General features: G+C 37.9%; 5 protein-coding genes and 1 pseudogene across 7 annotated transcripts; 3 read left to right on the top strand and 3 right to left on the bottom strand.

Moving 5' to 3' along the window:
- Nucleotides 1-799: 799 nt before the first annotated feature.
- LOC114737818 (vacuolar protein sorting-associated protein 45 homolog) lies at nucleotides 800-6,360 on the bottom strand. Of its 3 annotated transcripts, none has more exons than XM_028925803.1 (14): nucleotides 6,192-6,360; nucleotides 5,565-5,766; nucleotides 5,364-5,443; nucleotides 4,731-4,958; nucleotides 4,221-4,346; nucleotides 4,025-4,105; nucleotides 3,778-3,919; nucleotides 3,473-3,651; nucleotides 3,064-3,219; nucleotides 2,632-2,739; nucleotides 2,420-2,541; nucleotides 1,848-1,979; nucleotides 1,447-1,486; nucleotides 800-1,355 (listed from the first exon to the last, which is right to left on the bottom strand). In XM_028925803.1, the coding sequence occupies exons 1-13, from the start codon at nucleotides 6,279-6,281 to the stop codon at nucleotides 1,480-1,482; spliced, it is 1,653 nt and encodes a 550-aa protein (XP_028781636.1). In that variant the 5' UTR covers nucleotides 6,282-6,360; the 3' UTR covers nucleotides 800-1,355; nucleotides 1,447-1,479. The 3 variants fall into 3 exon arrangements, with proteins under 3 accessions (XP_028781636.1, XP_028781635.1, XP_028781634.1); XM_028925802.1 differs by lacking the exon at nucleotides 1,447-1,486 and having other exon boundaries at nucleotides 800-1,156; nucleotides 1,294-1,355; nucleotides 6,192-6,281; XM_028925801.1 differs by lacking the exon at nucleotides 1,447-1,486.
- A 1,531-nt stretch (nucleotides 6,361-7,891) lies between these two features.
- LOC114737816 (uncharacterized) lies at nucleotides 7,892-10,128 on the top strand. Its single transcript, XM_028925797.1, has 5 exons — nucleotides 7,892-8,342; nucleotides 8,581-8,651; nucleotides 8,737-8,912; nucleotides 9,281-9,389; nucleotides 9,654-10,128. Exons 1-5 carry the CDS (start codon nucleotides 8,075-8,077, stop codon nucleotides 9,960-9,962), a joined length of 933 nt encoding a protein of 310 aa, XP_028781630.1. The 5' UTR covers nucleotides 7,892-8,074; the 3' UTR covers nucleotides 9,963-10,128.
- A 1,675-nt stretch (nucleotides 10,129-11,803) lies between these two features.
- Nucleotides 11,804-14,352, top strand: LOC114737814 (protein trichome berefringence-like 7). The gene is made up of 3 exons (XM_028925794.1): nucleotides 11,804-13,059; nucleotides 13,402-13,560; nucleotides 13,709-14,352. Exons 1-3 carry the CDS (start codon nucleotides 12,203-12,205, stop codon nucleotides 13,986-13,988), a joined length of 1,296 nt encoding a protein of 431 aa, XP_028781627.1. The 5' UTR covers nucleotides 11,804-12,202; the 3' UTR covers nucleotides 13,989-14,352.
- A 946-nt stretch (nucleotides 14,353-15,298) lies between these two features.
- Nucleotides 15,299-16,333, top strand: LOC114737819 (proline-rich receptor-like protein kinase PERK10). The gene has a single exon (XM_028925804.1). It carries the CDS (start codon nucleotides 15,325-15,327, stop codon nucleotides 16,063-16,065), a length of 741 nt encoding a protein of 246 aa, XP_028781637.1. The 5' UTR covers nucleotides 15,299-15,324; the 3' UTR covers nucleotides 16,066-16,333.
- An 854-nt stretch (nucleotides 16,334-17,187) lies between these two features.
- LOC114737807 (alcohol dehydrogenase 1) lies at nucleotides 17,188-19,859 on the bottom strand. The gene is made up of 10 exons (XM_028925780.1): nucleotides 19,717-19,859; nucleotides 19,165-19,301; nucleotides 19,017-19,063; nucleotides 18,605-18,930; nucleotides 18,430-18,512; nucleotides 18,235-18,310; nucleotides 18,062-18,123; nucleotides 17,877-17,972; nucleotides 17,603-17,764; nucleotides 17,188-17,504 (listed from the first exon to the last, which is right to left on the bottom strand). Exons 1-10 carry the CDS (start codon nucleotides 19,751-19,753, stop codon nucleotides 17,388-17,390), a joined length of 1,143 nt encoding a protein of 380 aa, XP_028781613.1. The 5' UTR covers nucleotides 19,754-19,859; the 3' UTR covers nucleotides 17,188-17,387.
- Nucleotides 19,860-22,427: 2,568 nt separating this feature from the next.
- Nucleotides 22,428-25,079, bottom strand: LOC114737808 (alcohol dehydrogenase 1-like; annotated as a pseudogene).
- Nucleotides 25,080-27,266: the final 2,187 nt, after the last annotated feature.

The following is a 27,266-nucleotide window of genomic DNA, read 5'->3' as shown; positions in this document are numbered from 1 at the left end:
GACTGGAGCGATTAGATGTAGTAGTCACAGACGAAATCCCAGTCGTTCGTACGAGGAAACCTTCGATTGATTGGTCTTTGTCCCCTAGGTTTGCTGAGTTGGCGCTTTAATTGAGGGTTGTGACTGACCGAGAGGCGCGAGTATACATTTTAAGAGTGAAGGAATTGGCTTGGTATTATATATATTTAACAGGTAGAGAAAAGAAAGGGAAAGAACACGTCATGTTGTGTGCGCGGCAACCGGCAAAAGCAGGAGGGCTGAAGCTTCCCATCTATCTTGTTTGATACTGACGTTCGGCTTCCGGTCAAAAAAAAAGATACTGGCGCTCGGCTTTGTCCGTTGTCACTCGTGCTTCTCGCCCTGCCTAACAATCCGATCTCCCGTTTAGACTGTTAGGTCCTCACCTCAAAATATAGATTTTTCAGGGGAAAAAAATTATTTCATTTTATAAATCTTTTTAAAAATTAAATATATCATTTTTTAAAATTTTCATTATTCATTTATTTATCATCCAATACAAGCGTCTCTTATTTTTATTAATAAATTAAATTATGGGTAAACACAAAAACACAGAAATTTTTTGCCATATTACTTCTCATATTTTGCCTGAGCAATAGACCAGAAAGAGTTTGAGAGAGCGAGGGCCGAGGAAGAGAAGCCTAAACTGGCAAGGTTTACCCGCCCGCACAGGCTTCAGCCTTTATGCCCGTCCCCCTTTAAAATATAAAAGAAGGGCACATGTACTTTATTACAGATTTCATTTGGAATGCTGCGTCAGATACTCGGAACACACATGAAATTCAAAATAAAAAAAATGATTGAATCACTATTAAGTAGTTGGACAGCGGTATCTTTCAAAAACGCGAAAGTTTGTCTATTAGTATACAAACTTACAAAGGAATTGGGATATTCATTACATGGTTATACAGTCACCGTATAAGTATACTCAGCAAAAGTCAACGAACCCATTACCATGGTCAAAACCCCGGGGGGTGGTGGACCCATCAGAGAAATTACAAGAAATCTTTGTACCCAGCTCCGTGTTTGCTTTTCCTCCTGAAACGATGCGAGTGTTTCTGAAACTTCTCATTTCAGGATACTCAAGGCATCAGCTAGCGTTTATTTTCAACCTGCTTAATAACTTTTTGATCGTCTTCTGCAGCAATAGTGGATCGAGTCCGATACCCCTGGTCAAACTCCTTTAACGACCTTTTCTTTCATGCATACCCAAGACACTTGCCAAGCATAAATTATGTTAACACTTATATCTACGAGGCCCTTGCCAGAACATACCTCAAACGAGAGAGGTGCTAGAACGAGCTACCCTCTGAGCTTCTTCCAAGTCCCTAAGAAACCTGCGAATTCAAACAAGATATATATAGTGCCAAAGAAATCGGGACTACTATCTGTTAGGTAAGACTTCACAGTTATTAAAAGCATCCTCACCCCATCAATGGACAGCTAAATATAACAAGTACATCAATCTCTGCAAGACAAATTTAAGACCAGACCAATGAAAGTCTATCAATCATTCACGAGGAACGGGAAGAGTCTAGTCACAGCATATGGCTTTTGTTTTAAAAGCAGTCCACTGAAGCATAACTCACCAACAAAAAAACCACCAAATCCCAAGTTCCCAACCACGTCGCTTTAAGAAATATTCAAATTAAGATAAATCAAGTCCCAATTAAGACAAATTTCACTCTCAGCACAAGAACCAAGCCAGAACCTGGAACTATCAATTCAACAGATCTATCCATTTTAGCATGCCAAATTTAGAGCAGAATTGGTACGCAAAAGCTGAAAATATCACTTGAATCCAAAGTATCTTCATCAGTTTATCTTACCCCTTAGAATTAAGAACCGTAGTACCACAAAGTATAAAACGGATCCCACTATTGTTGTTATTTTGCATCGCAACACATCGCGACTCCTCATAAGTTGTCCCACCAACAATGAAGATGATAACTTCCTGTGGCCTGTATTGCATGGATATACCAGTAATGATACATCAACATTCAATACATTTGATATATTATATAAAAATTATTAACCAACTGCACTATTCATAAACCACTTTGAAAAGAGGTAGAGGAAGGCCAAAAAGAACATTCAATTAAATTATTGAGATCTTTCGGTTAATAATATATTCAAAAACCTAGTCATTGATAAAACACAATAGTGTCGTGCGATCTATTAAGCCGACCCCATCTAATAGGATAAGGTTTTTTGTTGTTGTTGTTGCACTATTCATAAACCAGGAATAGTAGCTTCATTTCTCATATTCGGCATGATGGACAGAATCCGTAATCCAGTTTGAGATTATTCAAAGGTATGATAATTATCATATGTGAGACAGAAAAAATTAGAAGCAACCAGAAGCAAATAAGACACAGCTGTGTATTTAATAGCAACTAACCTTCCCTGCTGAAAGTGATTTCCAACAATCGGGTAGTCCACATCCCTCAATCGTCCTTTCACTATACTTTCCATGGTCTGAAACAGTAGTGGCTGATGTTGAGTGTATACATTCTCCACACCCTTAACATAATCCAAAAATAAATTTAGTTTAAGATCTGGGACTCAAGTTATAAAGCATAAGGTGTAATAATCAAATTTGTTCCATGAAACCTTCAATCCACGAGCCATGTTACGAGCAATATTCAGTAGATCTCTACTTCCATAAAGATCACCAGTTCTCTTGTCAACACCTGCTTGCTTCAAAAGAAACTGGACAATCTGTCGTAACACAACAAAAGATATCAATAGCAGGGACTTTCTCATGCATTGCAGGGCCATCAAGAAAAAAACAAAAAAAAGTAGCTTCATATTTCGTCCTCTAAATTTAATCCAGTGAAATTTCTAGTCAGGAATCCAAAACAAAAAATAGGACAAGGTGAAGCAGCTAAAAGCAATCTGCAATCATTTTTCATCATGTGGCCGACAAAATTCCTAGAAGATAGAAGACTGCTAACCATGATGGGGAGTATGCAGAAAAAAATTCTAAAAAAGGTAAGGAACACCAGAAGAAATTCCGGTATGCCACAGTTTAAATTAATTTACCCCAGGCTTGTACTTGGCTGATCGGGATGCCAGTTTGTTGAAAAGCTGCATTAATTGAACAGGGCTATCCTTCTCATAACGCAAAGCATACAACATGACTAAGCGCAGCCGGTCCTCATCTGATATACTTTCATTGTTTAATAGATTTGTCACTGCCTGGAAAAGAGTACATAAGAAAGAGAAGTCATAACCTGGAAAGTATGTAAAATTGTTAATTCAAAGCAGCTATCAGTACATGTGATACGGGAAACTGACACTTAGAATTGCACTTCTTTTCCTTCTTGCAACTAGGATATCAGTGCATACCATATAATTTTTCTAGGCTGAAGATTAACCCATTAAATAACCCAGAAAAGCTTAAGCAAAAGGAAGTTAAGAGTTTCAATAATTAGAAACAAACAACATATACCTCAAAAGCAGCCCCTTGCCCTCCATTACAAGCCAACTCTTGTTCTGCTTCTGAAACTAACATAATCTTCCTCTCTTGAACTATCCTGCTCATTTCTGTAACCAAGGCTACATGTTTTGACACGTTTCCATGCATTTTTCTGTACTCAGGGTAATTGTCAACAAATTTGGCCATGTCCTCTGCAATCAGTCAAATCCTAAAATTAGCGACCCATCTACTTTGCTGCAGTGTTTGGTGTGTTTATTATACTAGTAACAGCACAAAGAATTTTAATCTTAACAAATTGAAAAATTTAAAGCACAAACCTACTGTCTGGATGTTCTGGTTACTCTTTGCCACTTGCTGAAATTCATCCACCAATCGCTTGATGTTCATACCTATATCTCCAAAATTCTCATACATGTTGGCTTTGAAGAAAGAATCTTGTTCTGATGACAGCACAACCTCCTGTGACAAGTAGTAGTACAAGAATCACTTTCCAGTCAGGACACTTTTTAAATTCCAACATCATGACATAATAGTTCATAATGACTTGTAAGGAGTGTAGCAAACCTCCTGATCCTTTGGAAATTTACCAAGGGATTTTAAGTCTACTTTGTTATCTTGGATTCCTATTAGTTCATGAACCATTGCCTGCAAAATGCCATAACACAAAAGAGCATTTCTTTTATATTCAAACAACTTTTCGGATTAATCAGCAAATGTTTTTCCGTAAGCAATAAAATTTTAGTTTTAAGCCCACAGATACCTGATAGGTCCATTGATTTAACAATGGGGTTACAGGATCATCCCTCCGGTCAATCACCAATAATAATGGAGAAACTTCTGTTCGCCTAAAATCAAAAAGACCACTTTCCTGTTGGTACATCATTTTCTGTTTCAAATACAATAATTCAATTAGATATTTAGGAATATTAACACAATCAACAGGATACGATTATATGACATGTTGAATCTAATTTACATATTGCCAGCCAAAAGAAGCAAAAAATCTTCTTAACATTGCTCACAAGCATAAATGATAGCATGCTTTACATACCATGATGCTCTCTGCATTATATTTTGTCATATAAAAGATAAAAGTCTATTCACCGCCAAAACCTATAAGCGGATCACTCAAATGCACTTACAATAACAACAGGTAACGTCAGAATCTCTCGATCTTTTAATAAAAGTGAAAAAAAAATTTGATAGTCAAAGAGTTAGAAAACATGGCTTTATAATCATTTTAAGGAAAAAAATTCTCATCACGACTTACGGCTGCTTCCTGTGCTATCCTTTTTGCAATGTCAGACGTCCTTTGGTATCTAATAATAGGTCTTCGTTTTAATGCCAAAAAAACAGCCCCAATACTGTCAACAGCCCGATCACAGAAGCGCTGCAATGCTGAAGGATCCACCATTGCTGGGAGCATATAAATGTAATTTGAAGGCATATTTAAGGTAAAATGGTAAGGATCAAGAGCAACAAAGTCTGCATAAAACTCCTGGATCACCAGGACAACAACAACTATATCAGCATGAGCCCTAGATCTAGAGATTGCACCACAAAATATAGAAGAGGGTCATAAAGGGCTTTAAGTTCAACAATATGTGAAGTCATTTATCAGATAAAAAGCTACAACAAAATCTTCATTACAATTATAGGCAGGAGAAAGAAGGGAAAAAAAGGAAATTCTATTCATCAAGGACCTATTTCACAATAATTATGATATTATTCAGGAACAATAAACTGACAAGTAATCATCTTATCTGTTTTGGGGGGGGGAATTCTTAGCAAAGTATCTATTACGACAAAATCCGTGTGGAAAGTGCTAAAAGCATCAAACTGAGACAAAAGAGCTCCTAAAAGTCCAAAAGGAAGAAAACACAGTGCACACATAAAGAATCACCTGAACTTGCTGGACAACTTCCTGTTCATCTGAATCAGCGAGTATGTGAATTTGAGTGTCCTTCAACATATTGGAGAAAACTGTAATTTCAGAACGGATTCACAAAGTGTCTTCAATCAATGGGAGAAAATTGCTCCTAAACAATGAATAATTGTAATTCATGCTCCAAAGGACATGTTGACAACAATTTTAAAAACCTACAAAGATGATATTCTCCAAATCTAGGATTGGCTATCTGGCGGCGCAAATGCTGGATGTTCTCCGAAGTTGGTCGAAGGAAGTAAACAGCCTTGAGATGTGACATAGATTCCTTTGACTTCGAAATGGAATCTACCAACTCCACCAAAAAGACCTCTTTCTGAAGAAGCTCTGACTGTGAATAAACGACACTGACAATACTTACCTGCACCAATTTGAGAAAGATATCCACTCAAACTCAACCACAGATTTCCACCTTTCAAAATTTCTTGAAATTTGAAATTGAATCCCTTCAGTAAATTGTTCTATGGTTTTAAAATAAATGAACAATATGATAGCAGGCAAAACAAACATAACAATAGTAACTGGAAGCTGAGTCAGAACAAATACGAAGAAGCAAAAGAATTATAAAACAGTCCATCATGATTGTAGGTGATGCGGAACGGGAGCAAAACTGAACGCAGATAGTAGCTGATCTAGCAGAAATATCACTCGCCCGAATGACTAGAAATCGCAAATGCGGAAACAGAATCCGAACCGACAAAAATCGTGATTCAGAGCAAAGGATTACAAGTGCCAAGTCCAACCATCGAACACCAATTACCAAAGTTGGTTAGTAAAGGGACGTACCGTCTGAGAATCTAAGATAAGAACCTTCATGCCAGAGATGTCTTGCAACATCCGGCTGATATAATCCCGTACCGCAGATATCAGCACCATTTTTCCGGGTTTAAGCCGGATGAACCCCTCAGTTCCTGGTTATTGATCTTTCCCTTGACGACGACGACGAAAGTTCCAATATGGCAGGTGCGAATCGGCAAGGCCCGAGCAACCCAGATCTGGGACGAGGGAACAAGAAAGCGTTCAAGTCTTAACGCACCGTTTTAGTTGCCCGTCAAGTTTATGCTTCGTTGGATTTGAGACTTCTCGTTAAGGCAGCGAAGAGTTTTTTTTTTTTTTACCCCCTCCCTCTTTTTCCCCTCTCTGAGGGGAAGCGGGCACAACATTGGAACATTGAATATTATGTACGACTGTAGCTTATTGACCCGCAACATAACGACCGTGGCCGGCAACACACGCCCTTTCCTTTTTTATTTTTTATTTCCCGGTGAATGCACTTTTCTCATTGGGAGAATTGAAAAAAAAAACTGTGAAAATAAAAAAATTATAAATAAGAACCCATTATAGTACTAATATTGATCTTGATAACAATTGATAAGCAAATAACAAAAAATTTGTGAATAAGTCTTTATATGTAATTTTTCAATTTTTGGAGTTTTTTTCCATGATTTTTTCCTTTCCCATTTCCTGCTTGGAGTGGAATTCGCCCATTAGCAATGGATTCATCAGCAATATTATAATATGTGTATATTAAAATTTATAACAAATAAAAATAATGTAGGAACAACCTGTATAATTTAATAATTATCCATATGTGTAAATCAAAGAGTATTGGTATTACAACGGTTATCTAGTTTTCCAATTTTCGCGCATTCATACTGGAGTTTTTTGGAGTTGAAGCTAGCTTTCGTTAGAACGGAATATTATTTCATTTTTGGATTAAAAAAATCAATCTAGCATATAAATTTTATAAGAAATAATAGCTCTTTTCACCAGCCATGAATAATTTTCATACAATACAAAAATCTAATTAATAAATTGAGATTAATCCCTGAATTCTTTTGTAGGCTATTACGGCCTTTTCATTTATTTATTTATTTAGACCAGATTTATTTGTTTATTTATGATTCAAAACTTAGAAGCTAGCAGGCAAAGATAGAGTACACGACATGCAGGTCAGCATTTGCCAAAAATAATTGAAATAAAAAACAGTGTTTATCTTGGAAGAAACATGAGGTTTAGGGATGATCTCTGGGCCATCCAACTGGGGCACTGATTCACTGGCTTGAAATGAAAACATGGTTAACTGTCACCTAGTCACTGAGCAGTGAATTCTTCTTTCTTTCTTTCTTTCTTTTTCCTGATTGGACTGAGCAGTGAATTCTAATACCTGTTTGGGAGGGCTTAAAAAATCCTCTATAAGCATATTTTACATAAGTCGAAACAAAACTCATCTCACATACTTGTCCCGTATTCCATAAATTACTATTAAAAAATAATTTATAAGTTACTTATAAACTAGTCTAAACGGATTGCTAATCTTCTCGTTGGAGTTAAGGCAAAGATATCCGTGTCAGTAAACCCTTGTGATAAAGTTCAGACCAACTGCCATCTTACAGAAATAAAGGGCGAACTACTCCTTTATGTTTCAGCGTTACGGAATACGGGCCAATGGCCCAACACCCCCCCCCCCTTTCTTTTTTTTGGGACCGAAGATGGCCTACCAGCTCAACCCAAACGTTTCACCCAAAAAAATCGGAACGCCGACGCAGCCAATTTCTCCTGGATCAAAGCAGGAAAGGAAAACCGACCCGGTTGCATCCCGGAGAAAAACTGCACTCCCCATCGGTACAAAGCTTCAAAACCAGAATTCAAGTGCACTTTGAAGTCGAATGGATATGACGAAAACCTTGAACTTGAGGGTCTCCCCAATATCATTCTCACCTGCAATCGCTGCAAGTAACTTCTACTTGCCCCTTCCCTACCCCAGAAATTTTTCTTTCCGATTCTATGCCAGCTCATTCCATCAAATTTCAAGAAAGTCCCAAATTCTCCATGCCAAGAAAAGAAAACCGGAGTCGGAGCCAGTTCTCGAATCCACACTTGTCGAAGAAATATCAATGAACGATGAAGAGGACGTCCTTGATGATTTCGAATACGGTAGCGCTACCATTTGCACTGAACCTCTTCTTTGTCTCTGACTAAAAATTTTTCTGAGATGAACTTGAAGTTCATAGTTTTTTTTTTTTTTTTAAATTGCGCAAGTATTATTCCCAAACATGCAAATCGAGCTTTAGTGACCATTTGCGGAAGTAAGGACGAGTTTATACCGAAATTTCCAGTGAATTCATTTTTGCTTCAAACCCCATAATTCTGACGGAAGTTATTGATCTCATGGTGGAATTAGGGGATGACGATGGCAGCTACTACGACGAAGAGGAGTATGAAGATGACGAAGCTGAACTCTTTGTAATTTTCTTTCTTGTCTTGATGTGTTGCTATAAAATTTCGATTTTGTTTATACACATATCAATTTGCGCATTTGGTTTTCAAGGTAGGTGATGGGGGCGGAGGCGGTGGGATTTCCCTGGCTGGAACGTGGTGGGATAAAAAAGCACTGGCGATAGCTGAAGAGGTTACCAGGTCTTTCGATGGGGAACTGCAGATATATGCTTTTAAGACACTGGTCAATTCCACCATTCGAGTGCGCATCGAGAGACTTTCCAACAAGTAAGCATTAGATGCTATTTCTTAGTGTATTTTCTGGGAAAAATAAAAGCAAAGACGTGGAACTTGAAGCTTATACTCTGATTAGGTATAACGTATTTTATTAGGATTTTTGTTGGATATGCTGCCAAGCAAGGATGCGTCCATGACTGTATGGCAATGTCTTCTAACTCGTGGAATATATCGTAATTCAGATATGATAAAAAAGATGACCAGAAAGTAATTTCTGTGTCTGCCTCATTTTGTCTTTTGCCAAGTGCTAATATCTGCTCATATTTTCATTTCTTTTTAGCCCAAGTTGTTGAGGTTACTGTAACATAGTAATAGTCAATGGGCACTTGATGTTAGCTTTCACTTTCATATATCGGTAGGTCTGGCTCGCCTAGCATGGAAGACATTGAAGCTTTTTCTACAGCCTATAGAGCAAAGTTAGATGAGGCCGAGCTTGCCAAATTTGTGCCTGAAGATATAAGTTTGGAGGTACCATTTCAAGTATTTCATTAAAATGTTGTGTAACTTTGGCTTGTGAGAAAAAACCCATGGGACTGGCATGATGAACAGCACTTGAAGGTGCAAATAGTTGAATTTATGAGCAAATGATTAATGAACCATGTGGTCTCCTTATAGGAGCAAAGGTTCTGTTTTTTCTATCGCCCGTGTTTTTTAAGGCCAGAGCTCACAAATTGAAATTTAGATTTTCAATGCTTCCTTTTGACGAAGAATCAAACTTATAACTTCCTTCAGGTGTCTTCTCCTGGTGTTGAAAGGACAGTCCGGATTCCTAATGATCTGGATCGATTCAAGGAACGGCCTATGTATGTGAAGTACATGAGCAGTGAGGATTTAGAAGGTTCCACTGCAGAAAGTGAGGGGGTGTTCCGCTTGATAGCTTTTGACCTGGAAACAAGATGTTGCACTTGGGGTTTGGCAGACGTGAGAGTAAATAGAGAGAAAGCAGGGAAAGGAAGACCACTGAACAAAAAGCAGAGAGAATGGCGTTTAAGCACTCCCTTTGATTCTTTACGTTTAGTTAGGTTGTATTCTGAAATGTAACTTGGTTGGATCTTTGGCAAGAGGTCATATTTTGGTACCCCACGCCTGCCTGCGTCTTTTTGCGGGCTTGGCGTGTTTAGAGAGCTTCATATTCATGCATGTACAGAGCGAAGAGTAGTAGTAAATTTGTGTCAAATTAATTAATAAATTTAACTAATTTTCTCAATTTTATAAATTAATTATTTAATTACTATATTAAGAACAAAAATAATACTCCTCCGGTCCTAAATGTAAGACCCTTATACACTCTTGTATAAGGGTCTTACATTTAGGACCAGAGGAGTAGTATTAGAAATTGAAGTACTCAACCTTTTAGACGTTTGGATTACACTGTGTTTTTATATAGAATGATTTGATGTGAAGAATTAATTTCCATCGTCACATAAAACTTTACTATATGAAAGTAACTTTGTATTACTGTATAAAAAGTTGACAACTAATCATCATGTGTATAACTCAATTATCCTATTAGAATTACATTGTCGCATAAATCCAGGGAGAACATGATCATGAGATATGAGTCTGTACAGCTACATTTATCATATTTTGGAGTCCTCTTATTAATACGTAGGAAAATATTTTTTTTATTTTTCACTAAAAAATAAATTAGATAACATTTATTATAATTTTGTTATTATTTAATAGTGATAGTTATTATCTATTTATTTTTAAATATTAAACGTGACGTTAGAAAAAATAGCAAAAATGGTATTTCATTTTCAGATTTGCTATTTTATTATATTTTTATCTTATGCGGTCTGAATAAAATATTTATAGGGAGAATTGCTACAAAGTTGAGTAAGAAATATAATTATTAAAAATCTCAATGATAACAGAATGTAATGACAAATTTCATAATAATAAATAATTATTATTTATTTATCATTAACATTTCTTGAAAATTATTTTTTTTGGAAATTTTATTATAATTCTTTCACGAATGCTCCGTTATTCTTATCCTATACCATAAAATGGCATCTAGTTCTTCATTTGGCATCATAGATGACACGTTTTTAGGTTTCAGATGCTTTACGCTTTGTTGCATAAGGCGATTGATTTAAAATTCTGGGTCAAATAGATTGATAGATTAATGAAATAATATTTCACCAAGAATGACCCGTTTGGCCCTAAAGGAAGAAAGAAAAGAAATCACTCCTTTGCTTACTCTTATGAGGTATCCAGATCCAGAACTACCAAATACCAACCCGTGGGCAGGAGGACCGATGTATTGTAGTACTTTTTTTTTTTAATATAAAATTTTCTTTGATTTTTATTTTGACCCTAAATATAAGACTTTTAATTTATTTTGTCTCTTATATCTATATTTTTTTTTCAAAATAATCATTCTAACAATAGTAATTCTAGCTAAATATACTTGATTAATAAAGATATTTTAAGAAAAAAATATATATTTAAGATAAATAACTAACTCAACTTGTTTTTTTAATCTCCTCTGATTAGTTAACTAGAAGGTATAAAATTAATTTATAACTGTAGAGTACTAAATTAATTCCGGGCGAGACTTTGGTGAGCCAGGAACGAATTGGGTGATGTTTTGAGATTTGAGGGAACCCTTTTGATCCACTGAGACTGTTACACGTTTGCTATGCCCCCCGACTTCTCCACGTTTGGAAAACCGGGCTTTGGCTCGTCGTCCGGATTTGGTGGTCACTGTACATGATCGGAGTCCTAGTCAGGCCGGGGGGAAAAAGGGCTGGCTTAGCTTCCACATAACAGTGCCGACACCTGCGCAACTAGCTCTACCGAGGTTCCCTTGATCCCTTCCTACTCACCTCTTGCATTTATTAGTAGCTTTTGGCCTTTTCAGTTAACAAATCATCTTCCTAACCAACCAGGCTACAGCTCTCTAGAGTTCTATTGACCAAATCACCCTCTTCCCTTCTCCTTGGCACTTTCATGTTGCTCTCAGTCACCCAACTTCACAACCACCCCTTCCCCACCATCTTTTGCTGGTTAACTCCATTCCATGTCTTTTGACACCGTTCCTCTCCTCGTTTTCCTCCAAGCTTTCCAGATTTGGACTCTGAGTCCTCTGTTTCTGCCAAGTAAGCTCTATTTCCTCTCCTTCCGACTGTGTCCCAAGCCCATTTCAATAAACTAGCGTCTTCGGCGTTCAAATCTCCTTAGCTTCTGCCTCTTCACCCTTCAAATAAGCATATTTTGTTTCTGCATGTTCTTTCACCGTGGACATCTGGGAAAATTGGTGGGTTCTGCAAATAATGCAGATGCTGGGTTTGGTTAGTTTCTGGATCTCTTTCGCCAAGCTTAGGACTCTGTGCTCGAGAGCTTCTGGTTTTATGGATAGAATGATGAAGGGTGATTCCAATGTCTGGGTACTTTCTTCCTTCAATGGGCTTGTAGCCGCAGGATCCTTCATATCTTTTCTTATGGTCCTTTTCTGGGCATACTCTTTTGTGTTTCCCACTTCGCACTTGCTCATTCAGGGGCTGGAAATTCGTAACATTTCTGACTCGGCAGCTCAAAGTCGTGAGATTCTGAAACCCAATGTATCAGTTTCTGCTTGCAATGTGTTTGACGGAAGATGGATCCGAGACGAGAGTTACCCTTTATATGATGCTTCACACTGCCCTTTCGCAGAACGTGGTTTTAACTGCCTTGCAAATGGGCGTAAAGACAGAGGTTTTACGAAATGGAGATGGAAACCCAAAAATTGTGAGATTCCAAGGTTTGATGCTCGTAGATTACTGGAGGAACTTCGTGGGAAAAGGGTGGTCTTTGTTGGGGACTCTTTGAGTAGAACACAATGGGAATCTTTGATATGTTTACTTATGACAGGAGTAGAGAATAAAAGAAGTGTGTACGAAACCAACGGCAATGAGATCACTAAACGGATTAGGTTTTTAGGTGTGAGATTCAGCTCTTACAATATTAGAATCGACTTTTATCGATCAGTATTCTTGGTGAAGAATGGTCCGGTGCCAAGAAATGCTCCTAAAAGGGTGAAGACAGCACTAAGACTGGACAAGATGGATGATATTAGCCATGAGTGGATTGATTCAGATGTTCTAATATTTAATTCAGGTCACTGGTGGACACGAAACAAGCTTTTTGACGCGTGAGTAGCTTAACTTTCCTAACATAGATGGGATTTACATTTTATTGTCATGAAATTTCTGGATCTGATTTGCTAACTGGTCGGCGTCTTTGGTAAAAATATTCCAACATTTGGATTGAAATGAGTAGTCTTGAGATTATCTATCAGCAATTAGTCTATCACTTGTAACTACTGTTTTAATTTTTGGCATTTATCCTTAATAATGGTATGTTTTGGCTATGTTCTATGTTATCTCAATTTAACAACGTCAGCGAACATTTTGATTTGCCTCAGCTTTCTCTAAATTTGTAACCATGCAAAGGCAGCGCTTTACTTGGAAGTACTGACACGGTCTTGAGACAGGGGGTGGTATTTTCAAGTCGGTGACTCGCTAAAGCCTGGAATGCCAATCAATTCTGCTTTCAGCACAGCTTTGCACACCTGGGCGTCTTGGGTAAAAAGCGCGGTGAACACAAATAGAACGAAAATATTCTTCCGTACTTTTGAGTCATCTCACTGGGGGTAAGCTGTTCACCGCTTTTGTTTTCCGAGTCTCTGGTTTGGTAAAGGCAGAACTAAGTTCTAAGGCCATAAATATGATTCTATTGTGAAGCAAATAATAGGATGTGTATTTAGTTTGTAATGATGAAGTTGGTGGCCTATGTGACAGTAAAACTTGCAAAGTGACTAGTAGACCATGGAAGAGGACAAATGGGAGAGATCGAAGCCCTATATCAGATATTATAATAAGGACTGTGAAGGAGATGAATGTATCAGTAAGAGTTTTGCATGTAACCCCAATGGGTGCATATAGAAGCGATGGGCATGTGGGGCACTGGAGCGACAACCCGTCTGTGCCCGATTGTAGCCATTGGTGTCTGCCAGGAGTACCTGATATGTGGAACGAAATTTTCTTCTCGTATTTGCTGTCAACCAACGGGGCTAGCTGACATCACAGCTTTTTGTAAAAAGTTGGATGTTGCAATCTCCTCTCCTCCCCTGGTTGCTATCTCTAAAAGTTCTTCTTCTTTCTTTCTTTCTTTTTTTTTTTTTTCCTGGCCAGTTATGTCTAAGTGTTTTTCTTGGCCGGTTATATCTAAAGTTAACCAAATGCTGGGGCAGATAAGTTGCATGTGCATGTGGGAAGCAATTCCTTCAGTGTAAGCTTGTGAATAAACGAGAGGCTCTGTGGTGTACATTTGCTTTTCTGTGATCAAGTTTTGTAGTTTTTGCCAAGAAACAAGAGTCTTCGGTGTAATGCACATTTATGTAATCGTTCATTTCCGTTAATAAAGAAATTCAACTTGAATTCCAGGTTGATGTATCTGTGTTGACAAGGAATGGTTGGAGGACGCAGACTTTTGCTTTCTCCTTGAGTATTTAAAACGACAGCATGGTTCCTAAAAGGAAGTTATCAATCAGTCGATGGGTTGATAGAAAATGTGGAAATAACGTGTAGGGTGTGCCAATGATGGGAAGCTGTCTCTAGGAAAAGCATCACATTTCAATTCATTGAGCTGATAATTCCTGTGAAAACACGAGTAAATTGAAGTGTCTTTTTTCCATACGTTAAGAGGATTTGAATTTGTGATATCTATTCATATTCTGCCTTTATATCCTTGTCACCTGAGCTAGTCTCAAGTAGTTTGTAGGGATAATTTCTAATCATAGAAAACTGTCAACTTTAATATAATATAAAACTGCATGATAATTAACTCGCAATAATTTCAAGGGCGAAGGGTTAAAAGAAAAAAAGAAAAACTTGCTGCAACTCCCCCACGGACTCAACGTGCAGCGACAAAAACAGCGAGATGCACTCCGAGGAAGAGCCAAGGAGAATTCAAATATAAAAATGACTTTACGTTGAAGATAACTGAGCCTCTGTCCTTCATCGCTGCCGGAGGATGCACAGCTCTCCGCAGGTTCCAAAGTGCAGGCACATAGGAATTGCATACAAGGTAAGTGCTCGGAGTTTATGGGTATGGGTCTTGCACATTCCTTCCTATTTTCGTAGTAATTTATTTAAATAATAATAATAATAAGTTAACTCCTCAATGCCTTTAAGAAGAAGAGGAATAAGTTTCAGAAGCAAAGGAACTATGGGCGAGAAGTGTTTTCCACTGCAAACATATAAAACTTAGAATGAGTGTCAAGTTACTAAAAACTTGCAGACATGCTAATCAAATCAAAATATTTCTAAATGCCGCCTACAAAAAGCCCCTGACGCCTCACTTTTTACTTACAGTGTTATAGAACAGACATTCAATAATTAACGCAAGACCCAACATGGCCTCCCCACAGCCAAACAATTTCAACTTCCCTTTCTTCCCTTCGCCACCTTTTCATCCCTTCCATCCGCCACCCCCACCGTCCCATTCATCCCCTCCTCCACCTCCTCCGCCGTCTCATCGATTTTCCCCTCCGCCTCCACCTCGGCGTGTACCTCCACCACCACCTCCACGCGTACCTCCCCCGCCACCTCCACGCGTACCTCCCCCGCCACCTCCTCGTGTACCTCCCCCGCCACCTCCTCGTGTGCGCCCGCCGCCGCCGCCATCTCATCCAATTGTTCCCCCTCCTCCACCTGTGCGGCCACCCCCAGCCCCAGTTCCACCTTCGCCTGCTCCAAGCCATCCTATAGTGATTGTGATCGTGTTTGTTTCGTTGGGCGGCCTTCTCTTCCTTGCATTGCTGGCTTTTGCTCTGTTTTGCTGTATTAGGAGGAGGAAGAAGAAGGCGTCCCAAGAAATGGACATTATGCACGTTGATGAGCATAAAAAGGTTAAGGAAGAAATTGTGTCGGGTCCTTTCGGACAGAAGGTTGTGGTGATGACGGTAGAGGATGATGTGCATATCGGCGGTGAAGTGAAGAATGAGAAGTTTGGCGACGGTGTCCATGCGGAATCATCGTCAGCTAATGATCAGGGCAGCTCTAGTGGCCATGACCATGACGTGGCAAATACTTCTTCTGGTTTTGGACACCATCATCATCACGAGCTTCAGCACAAGCGAGCAAGCCACGACTGAAACCCACATGAAATACTGTCTGCAGTGCATCAATCAATAAACTCTCTGTTCGCGGCGTCGGGCGCGTAATTCTGTTCAGTAATTTGATAAAATTGTGAAGTTCCCCCCCCCCCTCCCAATTTAAAGCTAGCGACTAAACTATGCATTTAAATAAATAAAAATGTAAATATGCAAATTCCTTTCTCTTGCTCTGCATAGAGTTTCAGATAATAAGCACTATTTATGTGTGTCATATAAAGATAATAATAATGGAATTGGTTTCGAATCAGTTTCGGTTCTTATCACTTTGATGAACACCATAAACTCATAGGACGTGGATCATCTATATCTCATTTGAATATTCTAGATTTTATTTTTATTTATTTAAAATAATTATTTTAATATGTATAGAATCTAAAATAGAGATAATTTCTTAACTATCATTTTTACAAAAAACATTTTTTATTTAAAAATAATTAATTAAAAGTTTTAAATCTGAACTGTTTAAATCAGATATATAGATAGCCAAGCTCTGATGAGTTTAGTTGAGACTGGTTCCAATTGGTTCCTCGAGGCCCAAGAATTTGATACTCGTTTGGGTTCTCCTCTTCTTGGTGAAAAAAAGGTTACAAAAAACAAAAAACTGGGCGACGGCTGGAAGTAAATGAACCTTTATCAATGCAGCATCGTTTTTTAGTTTTAGCCCGGACTTTTTGGGGTTTTCCACTTGATTTCCATGGCTCCGGTCTGATAGATTTGAGCATTTTTTGCTCTGATAATGATATTAGGCTTCGATTTGGATATGCAAACTAAATTTCTAAAATCAAATTCCGGAATCTTGCAATCAGTTCTTTCATTTCCTTTGATTTTGTTTTCCATTTGTATTTGATCTCGTTTAGAAGGAAATGTTTCGATTTGACCAATTAAAATCTGCCACATCTTAAATGTCTTAATTTAGATAAAAATTAAGGACATAGTTATATTGTCTAATTTTAAAGATTTCGGCCTCGTCCATATTTAACACATTTGATGTTGATAAAATCTTCGGCCAAAAAAATCTTGGGCCGAAAGTCCGCGTCACATTGGTGCGATCACCAATCGAAAGAAGTACAAGATTGCATGTAGAAATAAATGAAACAAATATCACACAACACGAAACTGATAAATACTACATTGATAATAAGCATATTTCTTACGAGTCACCAACACAAACGAAGTACACATAAACATGTGATTCATTAAGTATTACAAGGTTTACCCGGTTCTACATGAAACTTTATTCCTCTTCACAATCACAAGCAGGACAAGTGAACTCTCACAGCACACACCATTCCACCAATGTTCTAATCTTCCATGCGAATGATGCATCGGATGGACTCCCCTTTGAGCATGTAGTCAAAGGCTTTGTTGATCTCTGAGAAAGGGACGGAATGAGTGATGAACTTGTCCACTTCCAGCTCCTGCAATTTCATCATTATTACATCCCACACCCATCATAAAACCAGACCACATAGGCAGAAACAACATACAATAAAACTCACTCTCCAACTAGGCTTACCCCTTTCATGTACTTATCCACCACAGAAGGCAGATCAGAGCGAGGTTTGTAGTTTCCATAGAAGGTACCCTTCAAAGTCCTCTCGTTCAAGAAGTTCATAGGATGCGTTTTAAACGCATCATCCTTGTTTGGCACTCCAACTAGTACTGCAACACCCCAACCCTGCACGCAATAACCTCTCATTTGTTAGTCCAGCCTTCGAATGTAGCTGCTTATCGAGTTATTAGAATATGTCTTTCCAGCGATATCAAGGATGTGAGTTTTGAATAAGTACATCGTGAACACATTCGAATGCCGAGATCATGGCCTGGATGCTCCCCGTGCATTCAACCGCGCGATCCACTCCTCCGTTAGTCATTTCAGCTATGACCTGTTCACAAGTGAAGCTGGCCAACTTTGATATGATATCCAACTATATTTATTCATCAAATCGATTAGTTTTTCGATGCGTAAGCTAACCTCTTGCACGGGCTTGTCATGATCTTTTGGGTTCACAAACTCATTAACCCCAAACTTCTTGGCTGCCAATAACAATAGGAAAATATAATTCCATCAACACCAATAGGTAAATATTTATCAATTCAATGAGCCTCGCGGATTCCATTTTGTAAGCAAGGAAATATAAGTAGTACCTAGCTCAAAACGGCTGGAAACTAAATCAACCCCAATAATTCTGGACGCACCAGAAACCCTTGCCCCTTCAGCGGCCTAAAATTCATATTAAAAAAAACAAAAAAAGAAAGATCAGGAGTTAATATAATATAGTTGTTTAATTACGAACTGCTATAAAAAACTGAACTCAACGCAAAAGAAAGGTGGAAACATACAGCCAGTCCAACAGCTCCAAGGCCGAAAACGGCAACAGAGGAACCGGGTTTTGGTTTTGCAACATTCACAGTAGCACCAAATCCTACAAGAATGAAGGAATCAATCAGAAAATAGTATTACTACTTCATCCAAAGATTATATCCATGACGAAGGAAGGGGGGAAGGATGAAAAACCTGTGCAGATCCCACAACTGAGAACACAAACTTTGTCAAGAGGAGCAGCGGGGTCAATCTTAGCAACACACCCAGCATGCACCACGGTGTACTCGCTGAATGTGGAAGTTCCCACAAAATGGTATATTGGCTGTCCGTTCTTGGAGAATCTGGACTTGCCGTCGTTGATCATGACACCCCTGTCCGTGTTGATCCTCAGAAGATCGCACATGTTGCTTTCTTCCGACTTACAGTGTGGGCACTCTCCACACTCGCCTGTGAATACCGGAAGAGCATGATCTCCTGGTTTCAGATGGGTCACTCCCTCCCCTACGCTCTCCACAATCCTATGTATAATATCACCATCCACACATGTTAATATTTTAGTTGTTAAGTTAAAGGAATTTATAAATAGCAAGGGGAAAGAACATACCCTCCGGCTTCGTGACCTAATATACGAGGGAACACTGGAGTTTGACCCTGTCATCGGAAAAAAATATATAATAAAAGTAAGATTCAGATCCCATAAAGGAAGAAGGATTCCTCAAAATGGGATGAGCGATTAAATAAAATAAGAGCACCTTTGCTTCCCAGAAGTAAACGTCAGTGTGGCAAAGAGAGGTAAAGAGGATTTTCAGACGCACTTCTCCAGCCTGGGGAGGCGCCACTTCTATCTCTTCAATCACCAGTGGCTTCCCTGCTTCCCAAGACACCGCCGCTACATTTCAAAACAATTCCACACAGCCCGATCAGTATATACTGTTACCAACACAAAGCGTCTAACGTGGATCAGCTTGAAAATACATCCCTTGAATTCAGATCCTCATATAATCATAGGATCCTGACCCAAAACAATAGAGTCATCTGATTTTCACAAATCACTTCCACTTTCCCAGGGAAAACAGAGCCAAGCGAGGTAGCATATAAAGAAAGCAACACCAAAAATCGGGGGAAAAAAAAAGAATCAATGGACCCTAACAACAGCTACAGTAAGAGTCAGAGATCAAAAGGAGGTTCTAGAGATTCAGAAGAGGGAAGGATCTTTGCAAGAGATAGGAAAGCAGGGGATGCAATATCCAGTTGCAGCAGTAAGAAGGAAGAAAACGGAGGGAATGATGAGAGTGAAGTCTGACCTTTGCACTTGATAATCTGACCAGCTGTGGCAGACATAGCTACTGGATATGAGTATGAAGGACGAAGATGACAGGGAAAATTGTTCCTATGTGGGGAAGGCAGCGGCCACCGAAAGCTGTATATGTTATTTTGGGAAGATGCCCACGCGTGTAATATAGCATAAGCGAGAACCCCGAATTAAGGAATATTTATTTAATGAAAACAAAAATAGGCCAAAAAAAAATTGAACGGAAGGGATTCAAATTCCAATACCGCTGTGGTTTTGCCGTGGTCGCGATCCAATACCAGCAGGTTATAATAATAAAAGGCAAATTAATCAGCAGAACGACCGTAGGTTATAGGTTGGTGGTTTCAGCGAAACCGGATAGATGGTCCAGATTTATCTTTTTATCTTTTTATTTGTTTAAAAAAATTATTTTAAGAGTTATAAAATATAAAATAAAGATAATTTCTTAACTATTATTTTTTTTAAAACTAATTTTTTCTATTTTAAAATAATTAATTAAAATTTAAAAACTGAACTATTCAAATAAGATATCAATGATCAAGGTCTAATGAATTTAGAATGTTTATCAATATACTCTTCTAGTTCTTAATATAAAACCTATTTAACTAATTTGATTAAATTGAAAAGTTAGGTAAGTTAGTTAATTATAAGAAAAGTGACACATTTTTCCTAAAAACCATAATCATATACCTCATCTTTACTTGATTATGGTTGAATATCCTGAGCCTTATATTTAATGTCAAAACCAACTCAAAAATTAGGTCATATATTAAAAACTCGAGGAGTAATAAGCATTGAAACTGGATACATCTTCGAGCGCCCCTTGGTTTCCTCATTCAACGTAAGCCTTTTCTGGTTTCAAAGATGCGTCTCTAGTCCTTCCTTCCCACTTGGTTCCATTCCAATCTCCCATATGTTGTTATCTTTTTCTAACTCAAAACTCCATAAAAAAAAAATTCCCTTCAAATTTTCCATGTAATATAATTTTTATATTATTTTGTTATAAGTTTTTAACATCATTTACATTAACGTAACATAAGCTTTAAAAATATTTCATGATGGAGAACAAATATTAACAAGGGCACAGGGTTCACCTGGGATTTTAAAATGTTGAGTTGTTTTTGGGGGGCGGGCAAAAATGTTGAGTCTCTGTGTGCTGAAAAGTGAAGTAATAGAGTGATCGATCAACTTTTTCAGTGTTTCTGCTCTGCTCTGCCAAAGACATCATCATATTATAAATCATTCGTAATGTTACGGAATTTGCTTGAGCTACACCGTTACCTTTATCTGAAACAGAATATAAATTGTGACAACCAAAAGAAGATGGTAAGATGCAACTCCAAGCCTCAGGCCAAAAAATAATTAAATTAAACACTATTAAAAGAAGCAATATTATGATGTCATGTCCAACTGTGAATTTGATGGTTACGGACAAATATGATCAATCTAACATGCAGACGCAGCAAAATAAAACTAGGAAGAATTATACTGAAGTCCCAATAAAAAAAAACTATTAACAGGTCTCAATAACAAATTAAAGTTTTGTTATTTTTTACTCATGACAATTTACTTAGGTTGATATTGAGATTTTTTGTTAATTATGTCTTTTTGGACCCCATAAAACCATGCAGTGGGAATACAATTTCGCTTTGTATTGCGTCGTATTTTTTTTTTAAATAGCCCAAGCCCAAACCCAACACCCGTCGAAATTACGTGGGATGAGAAATACAACAGCTTAAATACGAAGACAAATCTAATTAATCATAAAACATATCAAACACACCGAAATTTATGTAAATTTGATCAGTGTGACCTACATATAATCTCCTCATTACGGTCACCAGGATGTCGTGGCCTGTCTTCTTTTATGAATTTTCAGTGGTTGAAAAGCTTCAACAGTGCATGCAATTTCCTCTTTTCAATCTTTGACTATGAATGTCGAAATCTTTATTATTCTAGACTGTTTGTTTCATTTGAATTTTTCGCAATCGATTTCTGCCCTTTATTTCTTTCTTGTTAGCTGTCACGAGAATTTGACACGTTTTAATCCGCAAATATTGATCCATACTAATGTATTATTGGGATAAGGTACTCAAATACCCTGAAAGTATTTATAAGGAATTACTCAGTATCTGGATTTTTTTAACTCTTATATGTCTTAAAAGTTTATTTTGTAACATTTTTTTAGCTTGAATCATTATTTGCCATTTAGTTTGAATATTAAAAATACCCCCAAACCGTATAATTTAACTGTCAAACTTAAAGACGGATGATATCCACGATATTTTTGCTACAAAAATAAATTTTCAAAGCATAAAAAAGGCAAAAAAAACTTCTAGGAATCAGATATTCCTTCATGGATACTTTTAGAATATTTAAGCGATACTTTCATAATATTTAGACACCTTATCATTATATTATTTGATTCCATTAAATTAAAGATTTATAACACCTCTTTTTTTTTTTTTTTAACACACCTACTTAAGGTCTTATTCAAACATAAGTATCAAAGAAATACGATATCGCATACACTGGTATTCACAATGTGCGTTGGAAGGCGCAGATGCCAAAATTTCAAGTAAAAAACGTCCTTATGTACGGTTCTCAACATTGCGACACTGCACAAATTTGATAATATACACGGGGCATATAATTAGTTTGGTGTGAAGCTAATTTATTCGTGTTTTTCACACCCACAAAGAAAACTCTGATCCTGACGGCACACATGGTTTACTCTTGCATACGAATGATGCACCTGATGGACTCGCCTTTGAACATGCAGTCAAATGCCTTGTTGATCTCCGATAAAGGCACAGAATGAGTTATGAACTTCTCCAGTTCCAGCTCCTGCAATTTCATCCCAAGATCACACCCACCACCACAGAGATAACACAAGAAAGTTGAGAGTAAAAATTTCATTCAACCAGAAGAAGACTTACCCTCTCATGTACATGTCCACAACAGAAGGCGCATCAGAACGCGGCTTGTAATTGCCGTAGAAGGTGCCCTTCAGAGTCCTCTCGTTCAGGAAATTCACTGGATGAGTGTTTGAATGCATCATCCTTGTTTGGCACTCCAACCAGTACCGCGCCACACCCCATCCCTGCGCACCGTATACCGTTTCCACAGTTAATTATATGACTTTTAATTAATGTTTACCAATTAGCAAGCAGATGAGTTTAGAATAAGTACATCGTGGACACATTCGAATGCCGAGATCATGGCCTGGATGCTCCCAGTGCACTCGACCGCACGGTCCACTCCTCCCATTTGTCATTTCAGCTATTACCTGTTGAGTGTTCGCAACTAAAACCAGGTTAATTACTATCATGTGACAGTGATAGGCGACTCTATTTATCACACAACCAACCCAACTCTTTATCCACGTATGCACTAACCTCTTGAACAGGTCTGTCATGATCTTTTGGGTTCACAAACTCAACTCATTGACCCCAAACTTCTTAGCTGCAATATTAATAACATTAAGAACATAATTAAACTACCATCAGTATATTGATTGCAATTAATTAGATGCACTAAGTCCTTCCTGAAATATGAGCCGTACCTTTCTCAAAACGGCTGGACATTAAGTCAACCCCGATAATTCTGGATGCCCCAGAAACCCTTGCCCCTTCAGCAGCCTACAAATTTAGATTCGGAAATGTGTCAGCACGTAACACAGCCGTCTAATCATGAACTGCTTAAGAAACTGAACAAGGCTACAAACATACAGAGAGGCCAACAGCTCCCAATCCAAAAATGGCAACAGAGGAACCAGGCTTCGGTTTTGCAACATTTACCGTGGCACCAAATCCTACAGAGGAACCAGGCTTCGGTTTTGCAAACATTTACCGTGGCACCAAATCCTACAAGAATAAAGGAATCAATCAGAAAAACTGTGTCGCCTCCTTCATCCAACGTGATGATATGCTTGTTGAAGCAAGGGAAAACCTGTGAAGATTCCGCAGCTAAGAATACAAACTTTGTCAAGAGGAGCAGCGGGGTCAATCTTAGCAAACACCCAGCATGCGCCACGGTGTACTCGCTGAATGTGGAAGTTCCCACAAAATGGTATATTGCTGTCCGTTCTTGGAGAATCTGGACTTGCCGTCGTTGATCATGACACCCCTGTCCGTGTTGATCCTCAGAAGATCGCACATGTTGCTTTCTTCCGACTTACAGTGTGGGCACTCTCCACCCTCGCCTGTGAATACCGGAAGAGCATGATCTCCTGGTTTCAGATGAGTCACTCCCTCTCCTACGCTCTCCACAATCCTGAATATAATACCACGATCCAAATGTAGATAAGTTTGTTGAAGCTGAAGGAATTTATATTCAACACGAGATGCGTACGAAAGGTAAGGAACAACCCTCGGCTTCGTGGCCAAATATACGAGGGAACAACGGAGTTTGTCCCTGTCGATGGAGGAAAAAATAATAATAAAGATTCATGTTCGAGATAGGGAAAAGGAGGCGTAATGATAGGCGGACTGTATCCTCTCCACTACCTTTCATCCTCTTTCCTCTCCACTACCTTCTTTTCTCTTCACAACCATTGGATCAAAATTCCATAATTCGATTTAACATCTTATAAAAATAATATTATTAAAAAAAAAATTTAAACTGTTAAATCTGTTCTGAACAGTTTTTAATTTAATAAAAAAAATTAAAAAATTGCTTTATAATAACAGTTGTAGTTATACAACTGTTCAGATTAGATTTTAACAGTTTAAAAATTATTTATCTATTTTATCATAATATTTATTTCATAAAAGTTATAACATATTAAATCTGGACATTGGAATTTTGATTCAAAGTTGTGAAGAGAAAAGGAGGGTAGTGGAGGGGAAGAGGATGGGAAAATTATGTGGAGAGAATCCAATTCCAATGATAGGCAATGAAATAAGAAAAGACCTTGGCTTCCCAGAAGTAAACATCAGTATGGCAGAGGGGGGTGAAGAGAATCTTGAGACGCACTTCTCCGGCCTGCGGAGGCGCTACCTCTACCTCTTCGATCGACAGAGGCTTCCCTGCTTCCCAAGCCACAGCAGCTACATTTCACCAATTCCGCACAAACAAATCAGTATATAAAAGCACACATATAACGTGGATCTTTTCGAAAATACATCCCCTGAAATCAGACACTTATAGATGAATACATAGGATCGGAATCCAAAACGAAGCAGTTAAAATAATTTTTCAAAAAATCACTTGACATTCCCGAATGAAGCAGAGAGAAGCGTGTCACCATCCGAGGAAAGCATCAACAAAAACCCGGGGGGGGGGGGGGGAATTGCGATCTAGTATTGAAGACTGACCTCTGCACTTGATAACCTGACCAGCTGTGCTAGACATAGTTGTTTGTGAGCAGTGAGTACGAAGGTCGATGATAATAGTGAGAAATTGTTGAAAGCTGGTGTGATGTGGGGAAAGCAGAGACCTGTGAAAGCTATATATACAGGCGGAAAGAGATGCCCACTTGGCCACTTGTGAAGCCGAGAGAGAACCCGAAATGAACTGTGGAATGTTTTTTTTGTTTTAAAAAAATTGAGATGAAGGGGTTAGGACTTGGAAAGGCGAGTGGTTCTCCCAACGGCGCCTTGGTTTTGCCACGTTGCCTTCCCTGGTTTCGACTTGAGATTATGTTTTTACTTATGAGATCCTGTGTCTGCTTCACCCCTTGGTCCATCAAAGCGGAGCATCCGGGGAAAAATAAAATTAAAAAATAAAATACCAGGGCAAACAGGGAACTGATCGTGTTGACCCCCGTGAACACAGGTTTGGCTTGGCCGTTTGGAAGTGTAAATTAAATAAAAGTACGTTTACATGTCATTCAATTTCCCACGGTTGAAAAACAACACGCCTCAGGGATGAGCGTCGCCACTTGCTAGGCGTCTACTAAATAAGTAATAATCTAAAGAGTAAATTATATTGTGATTGAGTTTCTTTGAAATAAAATATAATTATTTTTTAAGCACAAGTATGGTTTAAAAATTAAGATCAACTACTACCAGCCATAAGCCAACCCAAAAACGCGAATGCAACGTTGCATTTTTGTCCAGTAGCAAGACTTTGACATGGTTGAACTGGTATTGGCAAAAACTTTTTTTTTTTTTTTATGGTGATGGTGGTGATATTAAACATCCCTTTATTTAATTTACACTTCCAAACGGCAAAAAAGATATTTTATAAAATTATTATTAAGATGGCAAAAAAATATATTATTAAATTTAAATTATTAATTTGGTGCCAACAGTTCACAACTATCAATTGTGATTAAAAATATTTAATATCATTTTTATTTATGTCTCTATTAATAATACTCACTTTCTCATTCTCCAGTCTCCCTAAATAATGAGTGTTTTGAAAAAGAAGTTGTATTTTTTTTACATATTTATTATCTCTAATTAATTTTAAATACTTTTTTATTTAATAATGCATTTATTTTATTTTATAAAAAGGATTAAAGAGAGTAATATCTAAATCTAAATGATCTCTGTATTAATTTAATGGTTAAAAGGGGGGAAAGGAGTGGGAAAGCAAAAGGAAAGAACATTACGCCAGACACCCATATCGGGCGAGGGTCACGAGACAGATAAGCACACAGGTTCCTCCAATTAAAAAAATTTCATGTATTAATTAAATCAAATAAGTTCCCAGAATCAAACCAAACTGATTGCCAATTTGGAAACGGGGAACCTGATTCGTGATTCGTCCATCGGTATCTGTATTACTAAATTAATTTGAGATCTTATACCAAAGTAGTATAATGTAGCCCAGGTTGCCCCCCCAAAAAAAAAAAAGTGTACCCCAGGTAAGTGTGATATGACCGGATGTATCCGATGACAAAGAAAAATACGAGTATATACATATATAGAAAAAAACTGCTTTCAAGTTGGCAAAAAATAAAACTGCTTTGAAGGGACGCCACATTAAAATGCACTGGATTATCAAAAGGTGATGCCCAATGGCGGATAGATTTCTCTGGCAAACTGCAAGGCATGCCGGTTCCCCCGCCTCCTTTGGAATCCGAGGAATGTGAGAAAAATTATTCTCTCCAGAATATATATTAGCAAGAGTTTTGGTATATTAAATAATAAGGGTTAATACTATTATATTGATGCTCATAATTTGATCGTATTTTAGTTTTAGTCTCTATAATTTTAAATCATGATTTTTTATCTAAATAGTAACTTGATATAAGTTCAACAATGACCAAATATAGGACTGTTCACTGTTCAGCACCAGCTGGCTAATATGCCACATATACATGCTCTCATGCAAGCTCCACCTAGAGAATGGGTTGAGTTACTTTAGGCAGGATGACGCAGGGATGTTTACTAGTAGAGTATCAAACAAATATCATATCATATGGTACAATAGATGATAATGCATACAATCATATATATTACAATGTGTTTTACTTAACAACAAAATGAGATACCGCACAAATTTGATGAAATACACCAGGAACTGATGAACTGTACATGTCCATGAAACCCGATTCTTCTTCACAGCCACAGGGAAAACTCAATTCTCACA

The sequence above is a fragment of the Neltuma alba genome, unplaced genomic scaffold (genome assembly GCF_004799145.2).
Source record: "Neltuma alba isolate B1F8T4 unplaced genomic scaffold, ASM479914v2 tig00013498_pilon, whole genome shotgun sequence".
NCBI lineage: Eukaryota > Viridiplantae > Streptophyta > Magnoliopsida > Fabales > Fabaceae > Neltuma > Neltuma alba.
The sequence above is the reverse complement of the archived record's forward strand: the minus strand, read 5'-3'. Positions and strand labels throughout refer to the sequence as shown.

What these genes read in the sequence shown, in the direction of transcription:
- LOC114737816 (XM_028925797.1), top strand. Translation starts at nt 8,075, where the DNA reads ATGGATATGACGAAAACCTTGAACTTGAGGGTCTCCCCAATATCATTC. An exon ending in CCTTGATGATTTCGAATACG is followed by an intron (nt 8,343 to 8,580) that starts GTAGCGCTACCA and finishes TTGATCTCATGG; the next exon opens with TGGAATTAGGGGATGACGAT. An exon ending in ATCGAGAGACTTTCCAACAA is followed by an intron (nt 8,913 to 9,280) that starts GTAAGCATTAGA and finishes ATATATCGGTAG; the next exon opens with GTCTGGCTCGCCTAGCATGG.
- LOC114737814 (XM_028925794.1), top strand. Translation starts at nt 12,203, where the DNA reads ATGCAGATGCTGGGTTTGGTTAGTTTCTGGATCTCTTTCGCCAAGCTT. An exon ending in CGAAACAAGCTTTTTGACGC is followed by an intron (nt 13,060 to 13,401) that starts GTGAGTAGCTTA and finishes GTCTTGAGACAG; the next exon opens with GGGGTGGTATTTTCAAGTCG. An exon ending in TTTGAGTCATCTCACTGGGG is followed by an intron (nt 13,561 to 13,708) that starts GTAAGCTGTTCA and finishes CCTATGTGACAG; the next exon opens with TAAAACTTGCAAAGTGACTA.
- LOC114737807 (XM_028925780.1), bottom strand. Translation starts at nt 19,753, where the DNA reads ATGTCTGCCACAGCTGGTCAGATTATCAAGTGCAAAG. An exon ending in TTTACTTCTGGGAAGCAAAG is followed by an intron (nt 19,064 to 19,164) that starts GTGCTCTTATTT and finishes TTCCGATGACAG; the next exon opens with GGTCAAACTCCAGTGTTCCC. An exon ending in TTCCAGCCGTTTTGAGCTAG is followed by an intron (nt 18,124 to 18,234) that starts GTACTACTTATA and finishes TGTTATTGGCAG; the next exon opens with CCAAGAAGTTTGGGGTTAAT.
- LOC114737818 (XM_028925801.1), bottom strand. Translation starts at nt 6,281, where the DNA reads ATGGTGCTGATATCTGCGGTACGGGATTATATCAGCCGGATGTTGCAA. An exon ending in AAGTTGTCCAGCAAGTTCAG is followed by an intron (nt 4,959 to 5,363) that starts GTGATTCTTTAT and finishes CTGGTGATCCAG; the next exon opens with GAGTTTTATGCAGACTTTGT. An exon ending in ACATGGCTCGTGGATTGAAG is followed by an intron (nt 2,542 to 2,631) that starts GTTTCATGGAAC and finishes GATTATGTTAAG; the next exon opens with GGTGTGGAGAATGTATACAC.
- LOC114737819 (XM_028925804.1), top strand. Translation starts at nt 15,325, where the DNA reads ATGGCCTCCCCACAGCCAAACAATTTCAACTTCCCTTTCTTCCCTTCG.